Here is a 27,923-nt window from a genome sequence, read left to right on the forward strand (position 1 = left end):
TTGTAGTTGAAGAATCTTATTAGACTTTCATTTTATTTGACTTTATAACAAGTATAACAAAGATATTGTAATATTTCATTAGTTTGAACGTTTAAACTTTATTATTTACTTTGAACTTATAGACTACGTTTCTTGTTTTTATGAATGTTATATTTAGTTATAAATAAATATCTAAATGTTAGAATTTTTTCTTTTTATATGTTTTATGAATTTTATGCATTCAAAAAGTATAATAAATAAAATTAAGGAAATTTGAAAAGTAAAAACATCAATAAATAATGAATTGCATTGCAGGGGTAAAAATGAACTTTTGATATTATTATACAGTATAAAAGATTTAAAACTACATACATCGAATAGGTACTATGGTTACAAAATTGTAATAAATACTAGGGTTCCAAAACCGTTGGTAATTACTAGGGGTTTTAAAACCTTAGATAAATACTAGGGATTTGAAACTGTCGGTAATTACTAGGGGTTTGAAACCACCAATAAATACCAGGGGTTTCAAAATCGTCGATAAGTGCTGCTTTACCAGGGGGTTAGTCAAAATCGTCGGTAATTCGTTAACGATGCTGGTTTTTCTAAGGGAAAAATAAACCGTCGGAAACTCCTTTAGCAGGGGTTAAAATCTCTGGAAATGCCATAAATAACCTCTGGTAAAAATTGTTTTTGTTGTAGTGCGTTGTCGATACTTTAATTAACATTTATGTTTAAATTAACTAAACAATCTTCCATTAGCTACATTATTACGAATTTGGATTTTCTATTGAATTTTTTTGTGTTATTCCTCTATTGTACCTTCATAATACTGATTACCATTAATTTTGACGTTTTAAAATATATTAAAAAGATATTTAAAATACCAAAACAATGTAATTTTAATGCTCAACAGAGAATAGCAACAAAAAAATAGTAGAGATTCTGGACTCTATTCTTGCTTGCATGTTCTGAATAATCCCCAAATTTATGATAACATTTAATCATCTTGGAGAGTGGTCTATATGTATCTTTGTGTTTATTTTAGTGATTCTCGAGGAGTTTCTCCAACAATGATACCAGAGTTGAAAGTTCATCTTGGTGATTGGCTCAGACTGATCCCTATATCGAAAGTCTTCTTAACAAAGGACCTGGCAAGTGTGTCTCGTTATGTGAATGACGATATAAGTACGGGGTACTCGTAAAATGCCTCCGCTCTGTGGCTTAAAATGCTTCAACTCGAGGGGAAAGTGCCAATATGAAGGGAGGGAAGATTGTTGGGAAAGATCCATAAACCTATTGCCTTATAGTTTTGGGTTAAGTGTGGTGTCAATTTCTTATGTCTAGGTTAGACTCATGTCTCATTGGTGTTGTATCTCCCCAGTAATTCTCTCTCGAAAGACCTAACATGTTCTTCTACCAAAGTAATGTGTCTAGCCTGGGTTGATGCTCAAATTCTTGGTAAAGTTGACACCATAGTGGGTCGTTATACCTATTGCCAAAATGGTGTATGAAAGATGCATGTTGTTATCTGTACATTTCATCATGTGTTTCATAATGTGATGTAACATAGGCAGAGTCATCTCAAGGATAAAACAAGTAAAGTATTTGTTTTAGGCCTCGAGCAAAAGAAGGCCTAAAAAAATTTACTACTAATATTTCTCTATTAAATTAATTATGCAATTATGTTTAAGAAAAAAGGTCTCAAAATTTGTTTAGTACTAATACAGCTCTATTAAAATAATTATAAAATTATGTTTAAGAAAAAAATCTCAAAAAAATATTTTGTTACTAATACATCTCTATTAGTTAATTAATGTTAGGAATAATCCAAGTGTGAGTCAAAAGTCTCACATTGGATAGAATAGACAAAGTTAAACACTATATAAGAATAAAGACCCATAACACAATTTCCTTAAAGTTTTGGGGTAAAAGTAGTGTCAAATGTCTTATATGTGTAAGACTTATGTCATAGATATATAGAACCTCAATTTCTCAATGACAACAACCCTATAACCCATATTAGAAAAAAAATCCCAATAATAAAAAATCCCAACAAAAAGGGATCACCATACACCTTGAGGGGAGATTGTTGGGAATAATCCAAGTGTGAGTCAAAAGTCTCACATTGGATAGAATAGACAAAGTTAATTACTATATAAGAATAATGACTCATAACACCATGGCCTTAAGGTTTTGGAGTAAAAGTATGTCAAATGCCTTATTATATGTGTAACACTTATGTCATATATATAGAACCACAATCTCTCAATGACTACAACCTTATAACCCATGTTAGAAAAAAAATCCCAACAATTAATTATAAGTTTATGTTTGAGAATAAAATTGAGTTAAGTTATCATTATTGTCTGTTAATTTTTATTAATATTAAAAATGATAATTAATGAGTTAAAATATTTTTTTTAGTAAATTATGATTTGTTTACGTAGAAGAGAATGATTAGATATCTTTATTCTCTTATAATTAATCTGGATTATATTTTCTTCTTTTATCTCTTTGGGACTTCTCTTGGCTATCTTTCCTTTCTTCTCTTCTGAGAGTCATTTTTTTAGGGTTTTGGTAGATTACATTCTTTGAATCTCATGTTGTCCGTGTTTGCCAATTTTTTCATCTTCATTTTTGGTTATTATGTTTTTTCTTTCTATTTGTGTTAACATTATTTTTATTTAGTTTTGGATTTGTATTAGAATTAGAAATGTATTTCTTTTGCCTAATTTTGTTTTTCGGTACTTTTTGATTTACGGATTTCAAGATTTTTTTATGCATAAATCTTGCTCATTTATTGTCGAGTTAAGAAGAACAATAATTTTTTTAATTATTTTGATTAATGATTAATCTTAAAATAAACTTTAAAGATTTGTGAAAAAAGTTGAGACATGAGAAGGAGAAAGAGATTTGAGACTTCAAGATACTATAATTCTATTGTCAAATTTACTTTTTTGACAACCAAAACTAGGTTTTATTATTTTAATTTATTTGTTTATATACTTATCTTTAGTAGTATTTTATATATTATAATTTTTTATTTCATATAAAACTATATAGATATGTCAAATAGAAAATTTGAATCAAACTATTCAAAAATCCAAAAGAAGAGAAGAATTAAGGCTTTAATTGCATCACAAGAAGGAATTATGAATAAATATATAACAATAGATAAGAAAAATGAATTACAAAAATACTTAAACCTTGAAGAATCTTTAAAACGAGATCATTTGTTGGATATTGGTGAATTTGATTTATTTTCATAATTAAATATCTAATAGAAATTATAGGTTTGAAAAATTATAAACCAATTGACATTCTTAATTATATAAAAAGAATAGATTTTTTATAAATGCATATATAACTTATAGAATAATGTTAACAATTTCATTGTTAGTTGCTTCAATAAAAAGAAGTTTCTCAAAACTAAAAAAATTAAAGATAATAAAAACTTATTTAAGATAAACAATGTCTTAAGAAAGATTAAACGGATTGACCCTATTATCTATTGAAAAAGAAATATTAAATGAAATTAATTATTAATAAACTAATAAATAATTTTGTATAAAAAAAATTAAAATAAAATGTCTCATTTTTATAAGTTTACTTTATGTTTGTCAAACTCTTGAGCCGTATATATCACATTAATTAATTACTATATCATTACGTATTTAAGTAATTTATACATATATTTATTTTGTGAGATGAAAAAAAGGTATACATATATTTCACTAAAATTGAAAAAATTACTTATTAATTCGTACAAAAACAGAAGACAGATAATATGGAACAACGTTAATATTAATACCCATCAATGTTTAGAAGTATGGGAAAGATTTTGTTAGAAGTCAAGGAAGTTGGGCCATAATGACGCGATTTATTTTTGGGCCCATATGTAGTTTCTCTATCATTGGATTTGTCACTTTCAGCCTCTTCTTAAACCCAAATACCAATAACCATAACACAACACAACCCCATTTGAAAATGTCACTCGTTCATAGAAATTTAGTATACATTGAATAAATGAGAAAAAAAAGGAAATAATAATAACAAAATACGAGAAATAATAAATATATGCTTCTATTTAGGATAAAAAAAAGGAAATAATAATGAATACAAGACAAAAGTTAGTTACCTTCAATAAGACAAATCCCTAGATGGACAAAATTTGTGAATACATTAGAAGATTTTTGTTTATGGAAACACAAACACACTGTGTCAATCAACGAAAATATAAGGACAAACCTTAAAGATGGTACATCTTAGGCAAAAGCCTTGACAACAACGAATTGACTTGATGAAGTTGTCAAAATTTTAAAGGTGAAAATATGTTAATAAAGGCAAATTAAAGCTAAAAGCCAACTTTAACAACACCAAAATTGCAAAAACATTTTTTTTACAACTTTCATGAAGAGGGTGAAACTCAAATCATTTAATTGTAATACGTTATAAATGTATTTTACTCTAAAATTTAGCTTTTATTTTATTTTTTAATAAATTGTAATTAGCCTACAACTTAACATGTAGTGGGGTCATGCTTTGAATATGGGTTTTAACAAATCCCCAAGAAGAGTTCTGATAAATTTGTTCTCATTTGACTTTTAATTTATGTTTACTTATTTTAGAGAAATTCCTATGAAAAATAAACACGTTTGGTAATTTCTCTTATAAGTTTAATTTATTGATCTTAAAATTTGACTTTAAATTATTTACACTTTTTCATTTGAAAAGAAAAATATAACTAGAGGTTTTCACTTGAGAGAAGATCTAGTTGTTTGGATGAATAAGAAAGAAAGACCTATTTATTTATCTACTCTATAAACTGAACATATAACGATTATTACTATTCACAAATTTTATGGTAAAATTTCACTCAGAAGATTACAATTTTTATAACGATAGTACATTCTTGAGAAAAACATATTGAAATTAAGCATAACTTTACTATAATAGGGAGCTATGAATCTAGAGTTAGTATTCAGAGAAAAATGATTAGCACAATATTTCTACAAAACCTTTAATAAAAGAAAGATTTATACATATATGAAAATTATTAGACATAATTTTTTTGTTAAAATGAATATACGATATGTTTATTATGTTATAAACTATTCATGTATCATCACATCATACCAAATGTTTTTCGGCAGCATGACCACTAATGAGCGCAATTATATATATAGATAGAAGAGATTAACATCACTTTTAACCAAAAATCATAAGGTAATAGGTTCATGGATCTTTTACCTTATATAATATAATGTTTGACTTTCTCTTTTCTATCCAACATGGAACTTAAAACTCACTTGAAATCCAACATAATCATGTTGTGAAGCAAGCGTTATAAACATTTAGATGTGAACGTTGCTACCAGCCATAAATTTTGCGTTGCTGCAGTTTTGTTTTGGTGCAATATCATGCTTCCGTTTTGATTCCATATTTAATGCAATTATTCTGGTTCATGAATATCCCAAAGCACGTTGCAATTTTGGATTTGAACATTAGTGAACCTTTATGTTTTCAGCCCATCCTTTCCCTTCATTCATACCTATAAATAGGTGGTTTTAGGGCTCTCCAAAACACACCATCTCTCAATCTTCTCCTTCATTCTTCAAGCTCTCTTCTCTCTCAAATTTCTTTCTTCTTTTATCTGGGTTAAATACTTAATACTCTTCCAAGAGTACTTGCTTGCTAGTTCTGAGATCCTCGGAAGATCCGAGAAGTTGTGCAACACACCACGGATAAGTCCTTAAGGACAGTGAATTTACACACCTCAGGAAGTACCTTTTGTTAGTGATTTGTCAATTATTTACAACAAATCACATTACATTACACAAACATCTTATGCAAATGAAGAGGAAAATTTTCAATGATGTGAACTATCATTTCAAACCTTGAGTCTTAATGTCTCTTTTCTAAATCAAACCACAAGTTTTATCACAACCTATACCAATCTCTCAAGTGCAAGTCATTTTACCTATTTCACCACCCCAAACAAAATAATTAATCCAAGCAAATCCTACACCACACTAACACAATAATACGTTGTTGTTTTAGACTCTTTAGGTCACACACACACACACACACATGTGTGTGTGTGTGTTTGTGTGTGATGTTATTGTAAGGCACACAAATTTACATCACATGAAAAAATACACAACATAAATTTATATCAAACACCACCAAATATAAAATAAATTTATATTGAAACTTACAGGTTCAACGTAAAACCACAATATTATGTCGGACTATACTAAGTCTAACGTAAACAAGTCTCCGACTAAAAAAACTATGTTGAAATGAGCATTTTTAAGCTTGTTTTAGTTTAGCAAGTTGCGTATCAAATGAAAGATTTTGATAAAGTTGAAAAATAATTGGTAAATAGGAAAGCCAAACTCAAAGAATAGGTTGAGTCACACTAGAAAAAGATTGAGTTGTACAAGTTCAAAGACATTTATTACCCTTTAAAGCTAGATACCTTTGAATTTGTTCAACTTAATCTTATTTCCTAGTGGCCCAAACTCCGAAATAAAAGTAATACAACTCATTCTATATGTAAATGCATGATAAAGAATAGCACATTCCAATATCCAACTATAGAGCTCTTAAAATGGGTTAAAAGTCATAAGCCAACCTAACTCACCACGGATTCGGATTAGGTTTGGTTAAAAAAATTTGCAATTTTCGGTATGAGCAAAAAATGAACTCAATCAAGTTGGCTCACGAACCCAGATAAAATAAATAAAAAAAAAAACTCACTAATTTGAGGTTTTTCCTACACCTACCTACCTTTATACTTCCTACATCTCACTCTTAGAAAACCCTCTCACTCTTAAAAATCCTCACTCTTAAAAAATCCTTCCTTTTTACTTCTTGCCTCAATCTCATTATTTCTTTTGGAATATAACGTTGTGTAGTCCTCTAAATTCTTTGAAAATATAGGAAGCCCAACTTTTCACATTGACATGCTACATCAAAATTTGTAGTATTTCTAGTATGTGGGGGTACTTCATGTCTTTTCAAAGTTAATGTAGAAGAGGGTTTAATAGTCTTAAGTTTTGCACCTCTATCGAAATGCTTTACCAAATAATGTTGTAAAGATTGGAGAAAAATATTACAATTTTTTTTAATTAAGTGAATCAACCCGTTTAATCCACCAACCTATTGTGAGTTGGACCAGGTTCAATTTGTTTGAGTTCATTAATAAATGAGCTGGATCGGGTTGGCTCAACCTTAGTAGGTCAGATCGGACTAGGTGATTTATTTTGACATCTCTACCCAACTACAGTTCTACATTCATAGAAAAGCTCGTAAACCTATATTTTTCTCTCTTTTAGTATTATAGTTTGGGAAAAGAAACTTTTTTTTTTTATGAAGTTAAACCGATGTAAGGATGCTTTTATTCTATGTAATTTTACGAGATTTATTTTTTGAGTCCACCTTGTTCGGTTTATTTGTAAGTGATAGTTAAAAAATACTTGGAATTCTTAGTACCCTAAAAACAATTCAAATGAGATATTTAAAAGTGGCTTTCCTAACCAATTTTTATTTAATGAAACTATTTAAAAAAATATTTTAAAGAAGAAATGAATATAATTCAATTAAATATATTAAAGTCATAATGATATACCAAAAAGGTTTTAAGTGCAACAAAAATCTTAAAATTTGCCTAATCAACAAACTGCTAAGACCTTTGAACAAATTATTTTCCCTAAGGTACATACTTACATTATTGTAATGATAACTGTAGAAAACCATAAAAAGTTAGTGCACACCAACATCACTACTTCAACGACAAGAAAAAAAAAATTAGAAAGCAGTACAAACACTTTTTTTTATTTTTTCTCTTTTACCAGTTACATATATTTTATAATTTTCACTTTATCTATGGTTAAAGAATTTCAGAATATAGGTTAACAATAATTTGTGCATACATGATACCTATATATAGATAATTACTAAGTAATGCAAAATTAAAAGTCATATACCACCAAAACATGATGAAGCTCAAAAGAAAACCATACATAAAAAATGCACATAAAGACGTTTGAAAATAACTTGAACCATATTTAGAAAGAAAAATCAAACTTATAATATATCAATTCCAACAATATATATATATATATATATATATATATATATATATATATATATATATATATATATATATATATATATATATATATATATATATATATATATATATATATTTTGTGTTCTACTCAATAATTTATTTTATTAAACATTCAATAAATAAATTTATATCACTGATTTATGATAATTTTTTTATCTAAAAGAAAATTAGTTTAAAATATATTTCTATTTTCATTATGAATTTTTTATCATAATATTTTTCAATAAAATTCATTCAAGAAAATTAAACTCCTCACTTTAATTAGTAAAATATTTAGAAATGCATGCATCTATTTAATATTTTCTACCTGGTAGATATAGATTAATTTTTAGTGTCCATAAATAGTTTTTGTTTACAATACTCAACTTTTTAAGATACCTACTTTTTATCATCATCACCGTCCTAGCCATGAGAGACAAATAGCAACAATGTGGCAAAGTTGACCAAACCATTGAAACCCAAAATTTCTTTCTAGTTAGATTCTTGTCAGTTACTACTCTACACTATTATTTTTTAATTAAATATTAGTATCTGAATAAAAAAATAATGACCTAATATAAGTACTATGATTAAGTTAATAGCGACAGATTTAAATATTTAATAAATATTTAGATACATAAATATGTAAGTTCAAACTTGTTATTTTCTTCATTTATTATAAAACTAAAAAGGACCGAAATTATAATCTCTTTAAAAACTATTTTTATTCAAATAAATATAAAATATATAAAAAATAAATAAATAATTTTTTTATTATACATTAATTTAAGATATCAATTTCTAAAACAATAATGATTTTATTTTATCAGATATTTTAACAATCAATTAACAACATTAAGTTTATATAACCTTTTTTCCACCCCACTATTGGGAATAACATATCTATATTTATTTATGAATGAATATGAAGGCAAATCCAAACTATATTGTAGCATAACATATCTTTACTTTTTTCTTATCTTGTAAACAATTTTGATTAGATAGTTTACTTGAATTTAAATGACTTAATAATGATCCAACAATATATAATATACAGACTGAGTTTTTTATATATAAAACAAATTACTTGAACCTTAATATTATAAGTATAATATATAATTTTATAATATACTTTTCAAGATAAATAATATAATCCAAAGAAGAAAAAGTTGAAGGTCTAGTGATAAAGTCGGCTTAACATTACATCAATTATCTATGAACTGGACAATCTGCAGAATAAACTAACAGCCATTAGAAAGGAAATCACAAAAACGTTTCCTTCTTGGTCATGCATAGTTAAAAGCAACAACAAATGGTACAAAAGAGCAAAGAGAATAATGATATTAATAAAACCCAAAATCAGAAAACAAACTATAACACTAGGAACAAGGTAAGCCCCACCACCAAGTACGAGTCTGATGCTGAAAGGCCATTTAAAATACGAAGCCTAATCACAGCAGAATTTTCCAGGAATAGAAAATTTTACGCCTTTAACATCCATGATTCATAGGTTGCTGTTCAAAATATCAGCAACCAGTAAGAACAAAATAAAGTTGGTGGGGTGTGGTTATCAGTTTTGTCCTCATATGTGAACGTGGCGAAGCTTCAGTAACCGACCGTGATAGAATATCTGATGGGGTTGTAGTTATCAGTTCAGGAGAAGAAAGAAGAAAGAAAGCTAATGGTTTAAGAAGTTTCTTTAATTGTTCATTATGAGACTTTATTATAGTTCTCCAATTCTAACCAAGAGAAGGACTAATCAAAGAGATTCGAATGCTGAATCTACTATCAGACATGAATTTTAATCTTAACCATTCAGAAGAAGGGCCTCATGGGACAAGAGGGAGAGGAAGAACCTGGTCCTGTGTTGTTGTTATCTTGTTGTGTCTGAGAAGAAGCAGCGGCGGCATCATGATGGAATTCTTGATGAGATTGATTCACGAAGGGAAGTTGTGAATGCAGAAGAAGATTATTGTTGTGATCCAAATCATCCCACACTGGACTCCCAGGACCCCAACCTGCAGGAATTGTATTGAACCACTCTCCCCAAACCAGTTCCTGAGGCTGCGAAACTCCTTCCTCGGTTTCAGCATTCTCTTCTGCTAATGTCTCTGTTGGTGGCATGTCCTCACTCTCAGTGTTGGTCTCTTCTGGAACTGGCTCAGGTTGCTTAGTGTTCTGGCTTGATGTTGATGTTGAACCTTCGTTGGAAGAAGAAGCAGGAGCAGGTGTGGATGCTTCTGCTTTATCTTTGTTAAGGAAGAGTTCTGGGAAATTGAGCTTAGCATTTTCTCCTCTAAGCTTAAAGGCTTCACGATCGTAAGCCATAGCAGCATCTTCGGCAGTGTCGAAGGTTCCTAGCCAGAGGCGAGTTCTATTGCGAGGGAGACGAATTTCGGCGACCCATTTGCCCCAATGGCGTTGCCTCACTCCCCTATAGAGCTTGGTGGCATTCAAAGGCTGTGCTTGAGGCCTTAACAGTGGTCTCCCTTCATGCCCTGACCGGTTCATCATCATCATCATCATCCTCCCTCTTGGACTCAAATTGAGCGCGTCATTCCAATACTGAAGAAGCTGCTGCTGCTGCTGATACTGCTGCTGCTGTTGCTGGAGCTGTTGTTGGTTTGGTATGGTGGAATCTGGGGACAGGAATTGCGGATACCCCATGTTCTGTTGGGACCCAAACGATATCATTTGTTGCGTTGGCTGAAGAGGGGGGCGAAAAAGAGGCAAATTTGTGGTTCCGAATGAGTGTGGGAATGATGGCATTGGGTGCTGAGAGCCTTCAAAAGCGAAAGGAAACACTATTCTTGACGACGGAGGTTGGAGAGAGAGCATAGAGGAAGATGATGAAGAAGGTTGATGATTGGGGCTTTGGTGTTCGGGGCTGCGGATTTTCTTGAGAGGCCTTTGCGAGATAGAAGCATCATCAAAAACTGGCTTCCACTGTCTCCTCCCTGAGCTCAAATCCACACCCTTTCCCTTCTCTTTCTCCGAATCCTGGCCTTCACTTTCACCAAACACCTTGTGATGATGGATCTCTTCAACACCCTCTTTGCTGGACTTTCCACCGTTATTCGCCATGACCACCACCAAAGAAAAGACAGAATTTTGGAGTATTGCGTGTGATTTACTAATCTCCGATCAGAATCAAAAATGGCAAAGGTGGTAGCTTTTTGAAAGACCCATGTGAAAATGTGTTTTTGTGTATAGACAAAGCAAATAGATAGAGTGTGTGATGGTGGGTGTGATTCGTGAAGGTTTGAGTTGAGAAAGAGAGAAAGAAACAGCAAGTGGTGAAAGCAGGGGAGTGGAAGGGGTTTATATGGGAGAAAGCAGAAAGGGGTTGAAATCAAACTTTTTCAAGTTAATGCAGCAAAAGTTAGACAGAATCAGTAACAAGTCTAGTCACTGGTTGGCTTGCGTGGGTCCCACGCGCTTCTTCTTTAGCTTCAACATCAATTTCTGACTCACCTCACTTCATTGGTTGTGTTGTGAGGTTCGAGGGAAAAAACAGTTATTAACTGTTTCTGTCACTGCCATGGTGCGCCAAACAGGGATTTTCTCACTCTGTTTCATCCAATTTCCAATCTTAAAACCATGGAATTGTGGAGAAAATACTAATTATGTATATATGAATACTACATTGAGAAAAGTTTTAAAAGTGTGTCCCTCAAGTGGATTCATCCCTGGGTCCGACACAGGTGACATGAGATGGAACCAAACACATGTTAATGTGGTTTCTCTTTGTTAAAAATCCTGTTGTCATGAACACAAAAAATAAAATAAAATAAAAGAAATTTTATTGAGTTATTCATATTAGAAGAGACTTCTGGCTTAAGGAAAGACATGTTAATGTGGCAGTTCTGTGATACTTGATGAAAAGAAGGGAAAACATATTAATATGATAACTCACTGTTCTTGCTATGTTGGAAGTGGAATGTTTCTAATAATGCTATTCCCGTTTGTGAATGTATAAATGTCTTTCAAAACTTGTTTGGCCATTTATTGAAAGTTAGGGAATGCCATTATAGTTCATAACATGGTGACTGGCTTAATGTTAATCTTTAATTTATCAAAAAAAAAAAACTAATTTTATTCCTTCATTTTGTAACATGTTCATGACTTTATGTGAGTGAATTTTTATGCCAAGTCTTGTTAAATAACATGAGTTCATTCTTTGTATACAGATTAGTTAGGATTAAAGTGAACTTCATTTTGTAATGAAAAATGTGTCATATAATAATAATTGTGAAATAGTTTTTGATTGTGGGGGGTATTCAGATGAAGAATTTTTTTTTTTTAATATTTGCTTATTTAAATTAAAAAAATATAATAGAAAAGAGTAAACTTATATGTTAATCAATATTTTTAATAACTTCGTACTTTATGCTCGTATATTTATTTCGATGATACAAGTTCATCCACTACAAAAAAATTGGTTATTGGTTGATAATTTTTTAAGTGAAAAAGTCAACTCATTTGATCTCATGAAGGTCAACTAATTAAAATAATAATAATAAATCAATTTTTATACTGACTTTTATAGAAAAAATGGCCAAGCATCGTATTTCATTTCAATATTGGTGAATCACAAGCATATACAAGTTAGACAATTAATGTTGAAAGTTAATAATTTAATACAAGTTAGACAATTTTTATGATATTTTTATCATGTGTTTATAAAATATTATTTCTTTTTGTATTTTTATATTTTAATTTTCATAAGTTGTTTATTTAGATTTTTGTAACTATGATATTTTTAAACAAATAAGGAAGAAAAAAAATTCACTTTATTAAATATAAGTGAAGTGAATATCATCTATTAAAAATACAACGAAATTGAAAATTTATTTAAAAATTAAAGAAGATATGAATCTTATAGAAAATATCTATTTTAAAATTAGAGAAAATATATTTACTATTTAGTATCACAGTATACGAGATAAATGTAACTTCTCCTAGATTATTTTGAAACCAACAAGTCAAATTTCTAATTAAACCTATTTTATGGATTCAAACTATAACAATTTCAATTATTAATTACAATCGATAACTATACTATAAAATTTATTTATTTATTTTAGGGCAATCTAACACGTACAGTGTTTGCTCCTAGGGAACCTAACAAGTTCAATAATTAAACCGACCTCCTCACCAAACTATGAAGAGCTTTTCAACAAAATCTGCTTATCTCAGATTCATTTTTCTTTTTCAAATCACTGTATTGTTAGCTATAAATATCAAGAAAAACGTTGCAGATAACTAATAAAATATCTTCATCATATATATTGTCAACTTTTACTGCTTATATATATATATATATATATATATATATATATATATATATTAATCTTCTTTTAGTAGATAGAATTCAGGGAAATAGGTACCTTTTACTAATCTTGCATATGTTATTTTTAGTAGAATTTAGAATTTATATTTAGATAACTGAAAGTATAAAAAGAATTATAGTGAATATTGTTATGTATGTAATATTGTTGACTTTTATGGCGATGAGAATAATAATAATAATAATAATAATAATAATAATAATAATAATAATTATTATTATTATTATTATTATTATAATATTTTTTTAGTACATAGAATTTAGGGAAATAGGTAGTGTACCTTTTATTAATCTTGTATATGCTATTTTCGGTAAAATTTAGAGTTTATATTTAGATAACTGAAAGTATACAAATTTTTATATGGTATATTGTTATGCATGTAACATTGTTGATTTTTGTGGCGATGATAATTTTAAAAGCTATATGATTGAAATTTTTATTTGGTTCACTGTAAAATAATGCATTTACTATAAAAATTAAACTCTGAACTTATATGTTAACTTCATACTTTTAAAGAAAATTAAAGCTTATAAATTGTTGGTTAAAAGCATAACTTTTTATAATATATTTACTGAATTAGAAGTTTAAAGTATACAGTAGATATAAAATTAAATAAAAAGACACGTGAATATATTTATGATAGAGTAGAGGATATAGTAAACATATAAGGAGAATGGAATTAAATGAAAGGTATTAAAATAGCAAGATAATAGTAGAAGGAAACTGTTACAAAACTATAAGATATATAAATTAATAAAAAAAACATGTTTACCAAAAAAAAATAATTTAATTGAAGCAATTAATTTATAAATTTATAAAATATAATCTGGCATACATTAATTAACATCAAATTAATTCGTGAATTATCCCATGAACATTTTGTTTGAGCTTTTAATGAAATACTTTAGGTATGGTTCGACTTGTGGTGCTTAATCTTCAACATATCAAGGTTGATCACATTATATCCTACTATAACTCGAAGAACTATCTTTGTTAAAGAATATGTATCATTTTTCATAAATTAATTATGCCCTTATTGATGGTTACTAATACATTACCATTATTTGGCTGCGTTTTCGTATATCATTACTAAAAATTATTATATTATATGAAAATTTTCTTATAAATTTATTAAAAATATTCGCAAAAAAAGATTTTTTCTGTTATTTTTTCTAAGAATCTTAATTGACAGGTAATTCCTTCGCGGTTAATTATTTCCTACAACATTATTAAATTTATAAGTATTTCTGACAAAATTTGTTGTGAAAAGCATTTTATATGAAATATTTTGTAAAAAAATTGACAGAAATTTCCTATAATTTTTTTTTTCAAAACAAAATTTATAAGCATTTCTTATGAAAAAAAATTCAAAACAAAATTGGCAGGAAATGTGATTTTTTTTAGTAGTGTATCAACTCCAAATTAGAAATGAGTTAAATATGTTTTTGGTCCATTAGTTCGAAGTGAAAATTGGAATTACTTCATCTTCAAATCTTTGGACTAATTTAGCCTCCCATTTTAAAAAATGCGTGGATTTAATTATTTTAATCAGATTTTATTAAATTTATTTAATATTTCTAACATTGAAACTGAAATGTGACAAAAAGTATAAACAACTTAAATATTATTATAAAGTATGTTTGAATCTTTAAATAAACTTAATCAAATTATATTAAAAAAAGTTAAATTTATATATTTTTAAAATTAGAAAGTTAAATCATATTAAAATTTTGGAAAAGGACTAATTTCGATTTTTTCTTCAAATTAAGTGATGAACGACGTATTTAACCCATTAGAAATTTATGAACTTTATTATTGGTTACGTGACACGTGTGTTGGTATCTTGTTTTCTGGAATTCTCGTCCCCCACCATTCAATATACTAGAGCTAAATAAATGAAAAGAAAAGAAAAGAAAAGAAGAAAGAAGAAAAAGGTGTATTATATTGTTTGATTTATTTCCTTCTCTCTCTCCCCGTGTCTGTGTTTGTGATGCTTAGAAGGTTGAAATGATGCAAATGTGTTTTGTCTGTCTGCTTTTGTGCTGATTATGCATCCATGCATGCATGGGTATCCCTCAAAGGGTTTTCAAGGTACGTAGACAGGGAAACAATGGTGTCGGGAACACAACACCTTTAATTAGATCCATCACCTTTCAATTACTCCCTGTTACTCATTTCCGGCATAGACAATTAACTGTTCATTTCCACTTAATTCATCCACCATCATATAACAACACAGAACAGGGACGTCTTAAATTTCAAGTATAATACACTTCTTACCATTTCAATAAATCAATTACCATTATACTACAATTATAACCATCTCCAAATTACTTAAGAAATCATTGTAAAGGTGTAATAAAAAAAGTTGTATCTTATAACAGGTTTCAATTTATTTGGGTAGTTATAAAATTTGGGTAACATTAATTATACAAAAAACGGTAATTAGAAAAAAAAATGAGAAAAAAAAAGAATTAATTTATTTTTAAGTTATGAAAGAGGTTAAATTGTAAGTAAAAGTTATAACAATTTATAATAACTATGGAACAAAATTTTAAAAAGTTTAATGTGAGTTATTGGTGAATAAGATGTCAAAGTGTTCATAGAGTTGGATCATCACTAGAGTTGGTTCATTAGGATTGAGCTAAATCTGAATCAATTTAACTTGATTTAGTTTTTAATAAGTAAAAACTTTTGAAACTCGACTCGACCTACGTGGGTTGATTTGCTTAAAATATTTTGTTCTTTCATTTTATTTTATATATATTTATTATAGTATAATCAAAGTGCATTGATTCAACTCATTATTTTATAGCAATACAATCAAAATGTTTGTCTATTTTGTCAAATATTATTATAAAGATAGTAGTTTAAAATTAAAATATCAACTTATATTGACAAACAAATAAATTAAACATGCTAACTATTCAAACATTATTGAACAATATTCTAGAATTTAAAAAGATCAAATTATAAATCTAAAAGGTAAATAATTATAATAAAAAACTTGTGAAAAAATGGTAAAAAACTAATAAAGGATTGTTGTTGATGGGTTGCAGGTCAACCCACCTTCAATCCGGTTCAAACATGTTTAACCCATGGGTTAAGTAATCGGGTCCAATTTGACTTGCATTTAAAAAACTATTTTTTTTAAGACAATTTGATTTGAATCCATGATGAGTCAAATTGGTTTACAAGTTGGAATCCATTTTAACATCTTTATAGTTAATCTCATTTAAAGTGAAATACAAAATATGATTATGTTAATTATAATAATCATTACGCAAGATGTTATTTCTAAGAATCTATATTCTATTTAAATTTTAGTTAGCTTAACAAAATTTAATTTGTGAAAAATTCATTGAAAAGAGTAATTTGTCAAAAGTAAGTTAGCATTGTATATTACTTTATGTAAATGATAATTTAGGTGACTACACAATACCATTGTGGTATTCTCACTTGCACTCAAAAGAAAAATACTCAAAAAAAAAATGTCACACAACTACTAAGGGACACACTCCCACAAATGATATATATATATATATATATATATATATATATATATATATATAATTATACATGTCAAAAAATTGTATATTAATATACATCCAACCATATATTTGTCAATCGGGAATTAATTTGTCTTTTTAAATATTTTCATATGATTTCTTAGAAATAAGCTACGCAATCATAGATTGATGTGTTTTCCTATTGAATCCTAGTTAAGGGTGTAAAATATCTAGCAAGTGCACTTGTTCGATTGTAGCACCCCACATGGATTTGGTTTGATAAAATAGTTATCTATAATCTATTTAAGTTTGTGACAAAACAATGATAAAGGTTTGATAGTTTTAAATATAAGTTTAAATAAAGATAAAGATAAGTGATGTTGATTAAGGTGTTAGGATTGAACTTGACTTTTTTCACTCAAATGCACTACCCTTGATTCTCTAAAAGTTATATTCTTTATCTTAGTGTTCTTGGAAGTACCCTTAAATGTATTTATAACCCCTTTCCTGTAGTATTAAAACTTAAGAGGGTCAGACGCATGGTGATTCCCAAAAAGGTGGAGCTCCATCCTTGGGACATACCAAGCATTAGGATGTTTGATTGCATCTAAACAATAAACCAATTCCCACTATATTTAATGTTGATAAAGTATGATGAATGACCAAGTCAAGCAATAAAAGAAAATTAAATAACCAACACATAAAACAAGAACATAATATATATTGAATCAAGTGTAGTACCAAGAGTTAGAGAAGTTACGTCCAATCCCAACTAGAAAGAAGTCAGTTGCTTATAATGATGTTTACAATAAGCGAAAGGAGTCACTTCCTTCCTTCCATGGTTTTCTCTAAGGAGCCACTTCATAATGGGCAGCAAATAAACTTGCGTGGCTTAATGCCAATTTTAGAGCTAAGCACAATCTTCTCAATTTCTTTCATTTTACCTGCAAAAAGAGCACAAACATATCAATTTCTACTTTTTATAACTTCTCTTTTTCTGTAATTAAAGGAAAATGGGGTTGTTTTACTAAGGTTTATATCAAAATCATGCAAGATATGTGTCTAAATGATATGCAATTTTACTAAAACTAGACACTTATCATCTCCCTAATTTTATATTACAAGATATTTTGTAATTATGAGTATATTTTGATATGATTTCCTAAGAATAAGCTAAGAAATCATAGATTGATTTGTTCTCTATAATTTAGATTATAGGACATTTTGTAATTATGAGTAATAATTATTGTAAATATTCCTAGCTCAATTTATAGCGGGAATAACAATAGTGAAAGGCATCACACTATTTTTTATGACATGTTATCAACCTAAAACACAATCATTTTTTATTTCTTGAGACTTTCCTATTTTCGTAGTTATTGTTCCTAGTTTCGTGGCATCTGTGGTCTCACTTATCGTTCTTGTTCATGATCCTGGTTTCTAGTCCTAGTTTGTGGTTTCTGTTTGTTGTTTTGTTCGTGGTTTCGTGCACTACTTTTTGTTGTGGTTCTTTATTGCGGTTCTGTTCGTGGTTTCAAACTTCTTGCTTTACACTCCAACAACGTTGTTGCTCGTTCTTTGACGGTCACTACTATTCTAGAGAAAGACAATTCTTGTGTTCGCTTCAATGGCAATAATTATTGTGCTTGGGAATTTCAATTCAAGATGTATGTCAAAGGAAAAGGATTATGAGGTCACTTGGATGGAAAAACATAGCCCCCCAAGGAGGAAGCTGCCTTCGCTACATTGAAGGTAAAAAATGCTCAAATTATTCCTTGGATCCTTAACACTATTGATCCCCAAATGATCAATAATTTATGCTATTTTACAATCTCTCAACAAATGTTGGATTATTTGGAACAATTTACATCCAAGAAAATTCAGCCAAGCATTTTCAGTTCGAATATGAGATAGCCAATTACAACCAAGGTAATTTGTCTATTCAAGAGTATTACTCTAGTTTTCTAAATTTATGGACAAAACACTCTGCCATTTTATATGTTGTTGTTAATCAAACTTCACTCTCGATTATTCAAGAAATATACGACACTAGCAAGCACGATCAGTTTCTCATGAAACTTCATTCCGAGTTTGAGGTTGTTAGAAGTGCTTTGTTGAATAGGAATCCAGTTCCATCTTTGGATACATGTGTTAGTGAACTTCTTAGGGAAGAACAACACTTACTTACCCAAGGATCCATGACTCGTGATGTTGCTCTTTCCAAACCTGCTATTGTTGCATATGTTGCCCACAATAAAAGTAAAGGTCGTGATATAGGACAAGTCCAGTGCTTTCCTTATAAACAATTAGGTCATATTACTCGTAATTGTCATAAGAAGTTTTTCAATTATTATAAGCAATAGGGTCATATCATTGCTAATTGTCCCACACGTCCTCCACGACTAACATAATGTCTTGTACAAGCATTTCATGCCACTACTAATGCAACCACTTGTCCTCTTACCCAATGTTTATTTGATATTGGTGGTCTTTAGTCTGAAATGTTCCAACAAATGGTACTTTCTACTGTTTCATCCTTGGTTATTCAGTGTAATTCCTCTTGTGTTTCTCACCCATGGTTCCTTGATTCTGGTTCATCTAATCACATGATTGGTTCCTCTCAAAATTTGCATAATGGTACTCAGAAAATACAAATTACCGATGGAAATACTCTTTCTATTACTAATATTGGTGACCTAAACATTGATTTTCGGAATGTGCTTGTCTCACTTGAACTTACTTCCCATTTATTGTTTGTTGGTCCATTGGTGGACAATAATTGTGATGTTCAATTTTCTCGGTCTGGCTGTTCCTTCAATCCTTTTCTTTGTCAATTATTTATAATTTTGTTGATATATTATAGTGTAATAAAGAAATCGGCTCATATGAGAGCAGTTACTTTGTTATGCAATCGATAACAACCATTATTCATACTTGTATTACAAGTGATTGACAAACGGTATCAATTTAATTGATTCAAATACTTTGTAACTATGTCTTTTTATGTATTAATTGAAATTATTATCTTTTTGTGTAAAGATTCGATAATTTCTCACTAGTGCATGATAATTTAATCAGTATGTAAGGGAAGTTTGTGTTAGATATATAATAAATACGTACAATAATGTGTAATAATTATTTGTAACATATACTTTGTACATTCTTTAAAATGCTTTGATTTAAAGTTGTTATCTATATATTGTTGTATATGATTTGTGTTTGGTTGTTTTTGTCCAAGTTCGCTATGTAGGTAGAATGAAAAACAAAAAAAAAATTAAAAGAAAATTTCTAGAATAGGTTTTAGTTGAGTTCTAGAATCAAAGACGTTAGTTGAATAGGCTTCGGTTACTATTAAAATTGAAGCTTATTCTCCTCTCAAGGTTTTAATTAAATTTGAATTATTTTTTAAATTGTAAGAGAATAGGCTTTGATTGAGTCTCAAAACTGAAACCTATTCCTTTTTTTTATTTGAAATATTTTTTTTAACTGTTTTATGCTTCGGTTTTGACGATATTTGAAGTTTATTATAGAAGTATAGGCTTCAGATCCAAATCGAACTAAAAGTCTCATCTTTTTTACTTTGTTTAGATATGTTTCGATTGTGGAACCAAACTACAATATCGAAAACAACCGGTGCCAAAATCCTTTGTTGCACTAGTGCGTAAAGTAAATACATTAACTCTCCTAACCTCTATTCTAGTTCATCAAAATAAGATTTCAAAACTAAGCTAAGAATACCTTCACTTACGTTCACAAGAAATTATTCAACAAAATACATCATTACTAATAATTTAAACTTGAATATTTTGTGTTTTTTCTCATCACACACAACCCACACAAAGGAAGAGAATTTTGAAATCTAAGAGCAAAAAAAAAAAAACTTACTAGAAAGCACAATCTAATTATATCAAATCCTAATCTTTATTGCGATTTACAGAATTATAGTAGAGAAAACACGAAAAGTAGAATCAATCTCGGGTAGAATGAATCTTGGGAAAAAAAATTAAAGACAATAAAATTTATAAAACAAAATTATAATTTATCTATTAAAAACAAATTAAAACTTCAACTTAGGGATGAACACAGGTAGGGCAAGGATGAGTTTCATTATCTCATATTCATCCCCAAATAAAAAATTCATCTTCATTCTCATGCTCATATCCAATCGGTATAAAGTTTTTATCACATCCCCAGTCCCTATCGGGTGATAGGTATAAACCCATACTCATGCTTGTACCCATTTTCTTACTATTTCAATATCAGTTAGTTATTTTTTATATAAAATAAAATAAAAAATTCTGACAAAGGAAATATGATATTATAAAATAGTCAATATCAAAGGGATTTTTTTTTAACATCAAATATTTAGAAATATATTATAATTGTATACATTTTAAATTAGAATACCAAATATAATTTTTTGAGAATCAAAATATTTATTAAATTTACAAACGTTAATGAAATAAAGTTAATGAAATTAAAAAAATAATTGTAAAATACTATATAAAAAAAATACAAGTATCCAAATTTAAAAATATTTTAAATGTATCTTTACTTCCTTTCTCTAAATTCTAATTAAAAGAGTGAGAAAAAAGTGTGTAACAAAAGGAAAATAAGGATTATAAAACTATCATGTAGGAGAATATATATATATAAATATATATATATATATATATATATTCTTTAAGTTACCTACTAAACTGAGTACTTTAGTAACTTAAATAGGAAGGTATGAGAATGGGAACGTGTATGCACATACTTATCTTCATCCTCATATTTAATTGAAAAAATTAGATATTATTTATACTCATATCCGATCAATACGAGATTTTTCATCAAAACGGAAACTATAATTTAGACAATACTCTTGAAAATAAGTTTATTTGTTCTCCTTGTTTCAACCTTATTCTTCTTGAAGCTATCGCTACTGAACACTAAAGTTGGATCTTACCACACTTACATTCTTTATTTAATTTAATCCAAAATCATATTATGAACTAGATTTCAGATAGAAATTTTAACTTAGTGTGAGACCGATTGTCCACACCGAGCAAGTTTACAATATTAAATCTAATTGGCATGCTTAATATTTTAACTTTGAGCTTTCACGTATTTATTTTAACTTGCATTTATAAAATCTTCTTTCTCAATAATCTGCACAGTTTTTGAGACCAATTATTCCAAGTTGGGATTGATAAAAACAAAGGTTAATAGTTAATGAGAACGAATTACCGATTAATTAATATCACACCATTGATAATTTGTTTTGTATTCTTAAATAACATTAGCAGTTTTTTTCTTTCTTTCTTTTTTCATGAAAGGTTAACATTATTTGCTTTATAACTCCCTTTAGAGGAGTTTGGTCTTCAAAATTATCTTATCATCTCTCACAACCTCTAAAACCCTAAAACATCATATGCGAGTGTTTTACAGAATTCACTCTTGTCTCACGATAAGTATTTCTTACGGTCCAGATTATTCAAATATTGAAAAACATTATGCAATCATCTTCCCTATCTTCAAATGATACACCTTCCAAGAAGAATGGCAGATACGAAAAAATAATAATAATAATGCGAAAGGTCGGTTAACACATGCAAGCAATTACATGATTAATTACTTTAATCTGATCAACAAAATAACTTTATTTCTCCTGATTGTAGATGATTAATTACTACAATATGGATACTAATTTATTTAATTATTTCTCGTGATTGATCACATACTTATCATTAAACTGATTAAAAACATGGTCGCATCGCAGCTGTTTCTATCAAAAACAACTTTCAAGAAGACAAAGAAGAAAGACCCAAATCTGTAAACTTATGTGGAAAATAATCAGAAGGTCATCTTCACATTATAAAAATCAATCCTGCAAGCATGTCTGTTGAAAATGAGAAAAATATTTAAAAGGTATTTTGAAGTGGTCAAAGTCAAAGAAAAGCATGAAGAATAGATTAGTGAAGCAAGAGGAAGAAAAGAGTTTATTTTGTATTTGTTTGAGAAGAAGATTTGAAGTGGGTTAACGATAGAGTGTGTGAGGTAAGACAGTGGATTTTTGTGTGTCTGGTAAAGGATCCACGTAATGCTCCATCTTTTCACTTTCGGTGCCATGCAAAGAGTTTGAAACAATAAGCTCCGAGATATGGTTGTCGTTACAAAGTAACCACCACAAGGGTGTCTCTCAAAAACAGGTCGGCGATAATCCGCACGCGTGGGCTCCACACTAATTCCCTATCATTTTCTTCATTTTACTATAATCATATTTTCTCTCTATTCTCATCATTTTATTTTTTTTTTATTTTCTTGCCCTATCTCCTAAATTTTGATGCTATTCCCATGAAAACTCTTTTAGGATTATACTAATGTGTTTTTATGTCTGTTTTAGCATTCAATCACTAATCTTTCTTGGGCATGGATTGAAAAGTTCATAAATGAATTTTCATGTTAAAAGTAGGATGGTAGAAGTTTGGAATGCAACATTAATTTTGGGGATCTTTGTTATAAATGCTTTAAGATGTCATTGATACCTTTAATAATAATAAAATATTTATCTATAAAAAATTATGTAAGTTTCTATATGAATTAGAACTACTTTTCCTCTCAATTTGTAAACTATATAGAGATTTTGATATGTTGAAATAGATTAAAATGATTTCAATTTTTAAACTATATAAAGATTGTAATATATTGAACTAAATAATGATATGGTGAAATTTACATTGAGATATTGTTTATTTTATTAATTAAAGGATTTTGTCACTATTCATGGTTTATATTAAAATATGTTTGATGCGTTAATAAAAGAAAAAGAGTGATTATAACTATTTTATCATGGAAATGGATTTAAGAACTATCAAAATTATTTTCATGGGGTGAAATCCACAATTTTTGGTTAAAAAAATCACTACAAAGATTTTAGTAATTAAAAGCTAATGACTAAAATAATAAATATTATAACTTTTTTCCAGGTATCGAATAACAAATATAATATTCTTGTTTACTACTATAACAATTACTTTTAAACTAATAAATGATTAATTTCTACCAATAAATTAACAATATTATTCTTATTAGGTCCAGTTTCCATCTTAAGTTAGAGAAAATATGTTAGAAGTCTTACATCGATTACACATAGGGTCTAATTAAAGTTATATTATTGCAAATCTCACCTTACAAGTCAATTTTATGGAGTTGAATTAGACTTGAATTTCACTTCTTAACACTACAAGAAAAATACTAAAAAGTGTCCCTATGAAACCCTTACAAAAGGTGAAAACACCACGCTTTTGCAACGCACCCACCCTTATACCAAGGTGACTAATTCAGTGAAACGAGGGTTGTTAGAGTCGTCTCCCAAAACAATGTCAAACCCACTCTTCATTCCCCAACATCTAAATTTTCATCTTTAAAAAATATTTGTAGAGGTGAGAGCCTAACCATCGCTCACATTTTTTTTAACAAAATCTTCTTACTTGCATGGGTTAAGACCTTGCTAAAGTTTCATTCTTTAAATAAAATTTGTTAGTGTGTAGGTTAAGCCCTTTCTCAAATTTTAGTTTTTTTAAAAATTGTTGTTAATTTTGTGGGCTATACCTTCACCAAGCCCTCACTACATATATAATTTAGAATGCAACTACAATCAAGTGCGTCAATTTAGCTATTGCACACATTTTATTTTTAAAATAATATTTCTACTAGCATGGGTTACACTCTAAAAATCATTATCATTATCACAAATGTTCTTAACTCGTCATGTGTAGGGCAAGTGAAGTAAAATATGAATGAGGAATTATTGAATATACACAAAAAAGGCATTCCAAGTTGTGAAACCACATTTGTATTCTTGACAACTACATTTCATCACTTTGCTTCCACTCACATTGGTCAATAACTATAACACATACCCCTTTTATCGACAATAACTCTCACACAAACCTCTAAAACATTAACACTTTACAATCTAAAATGGTTTAAAACAAAACTCACCTTAGGATGTCGACACAATGGCTTTCACCTCCACTAAGGACCCTTTTACTAAAAACACCACCAACTCCTTCTTTGCATCCATCGAATGACCAACTCCAGCCCAAATGCAAAACCTTCAATATACACTAGGTTTCTCAAACGCTAAAGACTTCGACCAATAGACAACTTGTTATAGTAGAAATGTTTACCTTATTTGTGCTATGGTGACCTTAGACCTCAGCAACAACAATAGGCATAGAGGATGGAAGTATGACTTTGCAAAATGAAAGCAGCATGGAGGACAAAAGCCAAAGTTCACAAAATGGAAGATGAAAGCATGAATACTAAGAAGGGAGGATGAAAGCGCGAGTTCAAAATGGAGGGCGAGTTTGAAAAATGGAGGATGTAAGTGTTGACATGTGAAGCCAAGGTGGTGTGTCTCATGAAGATTTGATGAAGCTTTTTTAACTACTTAGAAGTCATTACCATTGGAATCAAGCCTACATTGATGAAGATAAGGAGATTTGATGGTATTCATGTTGATCAAGTCTGGACCGTGTGCTCTCCACATGGATAAATCATTAAGAAAGAGTATTTGATGTTTGTAATTCACATTTCAGACCTTGTAGCATTAATTTGATGTATTTGGTCTTTGTTGTATTTTTTAATCTGTTAAATGGTTTTTCAACAGGTTAAAATGTCTCTTTTAATCTGTTGAATAGTTTTCAACAGGTTAAAAGGTTGGTTGTAGTAGTCTTAAACTGTGACTTATTCAATCAATTGATTTATTTTATAATCGACTGATTTCACTTAAGTCAAGTGAAATCAACCGATTGATTTGGAAATCAACCTATTGAATTTCGTAACAGTTTGACTATAAGAGTTGTGATTTTCGAAAAAGAGCTAACTTGATCATTTTTTAGCACGAAACTATTTTGGAAACTTGGAAAATCTCTCTCTTTCGTGATCATTCAGACTGCAGCTATTGAAGATTGATCTTGGATCAATTCTTGGAGCTTTTGGCTTGTGGTTGAAGCTTGGAGAAGGTGGTTTGTGGTAGGCAGGGTTGTGCTACCACTGAGGTTTGATCTTTCTCAAGCTTTGTGTGTGTGCCTGGTATTTTTCTAGGTCTATAAGAGAGTTCTTGTTCTGCTGGTGTGATTCTTGTGTGATTCAAGAGTCTTGTGTGTGATTTTTGCTTATTTTGAAAGTGTAAGAGTGGAAACTTTGTAAATCTTTTGAAAAAGTGCAAAGTCAGGCTCGGGTTGCCTTGACAAACTAGATGTAGCTCAGGTTTGAATGAACCAGCATAAAAATCTTGTGATCCAATCTTTTCACTAACCCTTCTCTCTTGCATAATCATTTAAAGTTTAAAGAACTTGAGTTTTAATCATCTCTTTCATATTCTTGAGTGTTTTGATGGCATCTGCAGCATTGAGCATATTTGCATTTTCAATTAGAACTTATATTGATTGTTTTTGTGCATTGTTTCTGCTTAAAATCTCAAATCTGCATTTTTCCCAGAATTTCAGTCAACTATTTTTCTGTTTCAATCGCTTGATTATACTAGTACAGAATCTGTTTAGTAAAATCAATCAATTAACTCTATTTTTGACCGACTGAAAGTATATTGTCCAGTAGTTTTTTCATCCTAACTTGGTGATCCAATTGATTTAATAAAAGAGGATTTTTAGCTTTTAAAGATAGCCTGATTTTTTTAACTAGTCAATTCAATCCCCCTTTTTGGCATTTCAACCATTTCAAAACTAATAGCAAGGGCCAAGTTTGACAATAAAATGGAGAGCAAATTTAGATTGTGAAAACAAAGAGACAAAGTGAAAATAAAGGAGGAAACTTTACTCTTTTACTTGTTTTTACCCCCTAAACTAATTTTTTTATTTTTATACAATGAAAGCGATGGTTTGTGCATCACACACCACTTATTAATAATTCCTAAATTTATTATTCGGTAGCGTTTCGTTACACTAACACACATAATTAATTTTAATGCATAATTATTAGGTTTATAGAGGGGGTTTCACTGGGAAGAACAAACACCAATGAGACTTGAGCCCAACCACATAAGGTATTGACACCACTCTTAACCCAAAACCTTAAGGCGATGGGTTTATGGGTCCTTATCCTTATACAGTGCTCTACTTTCTCATTTCTAGCCAATGTAGGACTTAGACTCACACTTGGATTCCTAACAATCTCCCAATCAAGGGTGAGCCTTCAACCACATTGGTACACTCCCCTTCTAGTGGAAGCATTCCCAACTACGAGTACTCCTTTTCTAATTTTGGGAAGATAACCAAGCGCGGAAGCAACACCTAGATCAAATCTTCCCTAAATAATAAATAATATGCAATATAATAAAATGCATAAAATAGAAAAGGGAGGAACCAACAAATACCAAAACTTTTAACGTGGGAAAACCTCAATATGGAGGAAAAACCTACGAGACCTTATTTAGTAAAAACTTCCACTAATAAAAATTAATGGGTACACCACAAGTTCTCTTGGAGATTCCAAGGATCAATAGAGCATTATTCTCTTCACCAACAAGGTGGATAACAAACCCCAATGGGTACTTTAAATAAACAATAGAGTGAACCCCAATATATGAGAAAAGGAATAAAACCTTTTCTCCTAGGTAACTTCTCTGCACAAACTTCCATAGGATAAATTGGTTGCTCTTTTCTTCTTCTTCTTTTCTCACCAAAGACACTCACAACTTCTTTCTCTCTGTCTCACTCTATTTTACTCTCATTTCAAACCTGATGCAAGGGTTGCATATTTAAATTGCATAATGGGTCGGGAACCCATAAAAAAAATACCTCCTTTTATTTTTCGTAATTAAATAAGTGTGGACCTAATAAATTGGTGACCCACTGACAAATCTCCCCCCTCAAACATTAATTTGGGCCATAATCAACCAAACTTGCTTTCTCCTTGCATACAACATATTTTCCTTTAGGTAAGATCTTTGTCATC

General features: G+C 29.4%; 1 protein-coding gene across 1 annotated transcript; it reads right to left on the reverse strand.

Annotated features, from left to right (window-relative positions):
- Nucleotides 1-9,361: 9,361 nt before the first annotated feature.
- Nucleotides 9,362-11,515, reverse strand: LOC114169124 (ethylene-responsive transcription factor ERF054-like). The gene has a single exon (XM_028054157.2). The coding sequence runs from the start codon at nucleotides 11,180-11,182 to the stop codon at nucleotides 9,914-9,916; it is 1,269 nt and encodes a 422-aa protein (XP_027909958.1). The 5' UTR covers nucleotides 11,183-11,515; the 3' UTR covers nucleotides 9,362-9,913.
- Nucleotides 11,516-27,923: the final 16,408 nt, after the last annotated feature.

The sequence above is a fragment of the Vigna unguiculata genome, chromosome 11 (genome assembly GCF_037176805.1).
Source record: "Vigna unguiculata cultivar grain cowpea cultivar isolate G323 ecotype 2 chromosome 11, ASM3717680v1, whole genome shotgun sequence".
Taxonomy (NCBI): Eukaryota; Viridiplantae; Streptophyta; class Magnoliopsida; order Fabales; family Fabaceae; genus Vigna; species Vigna unguiculata.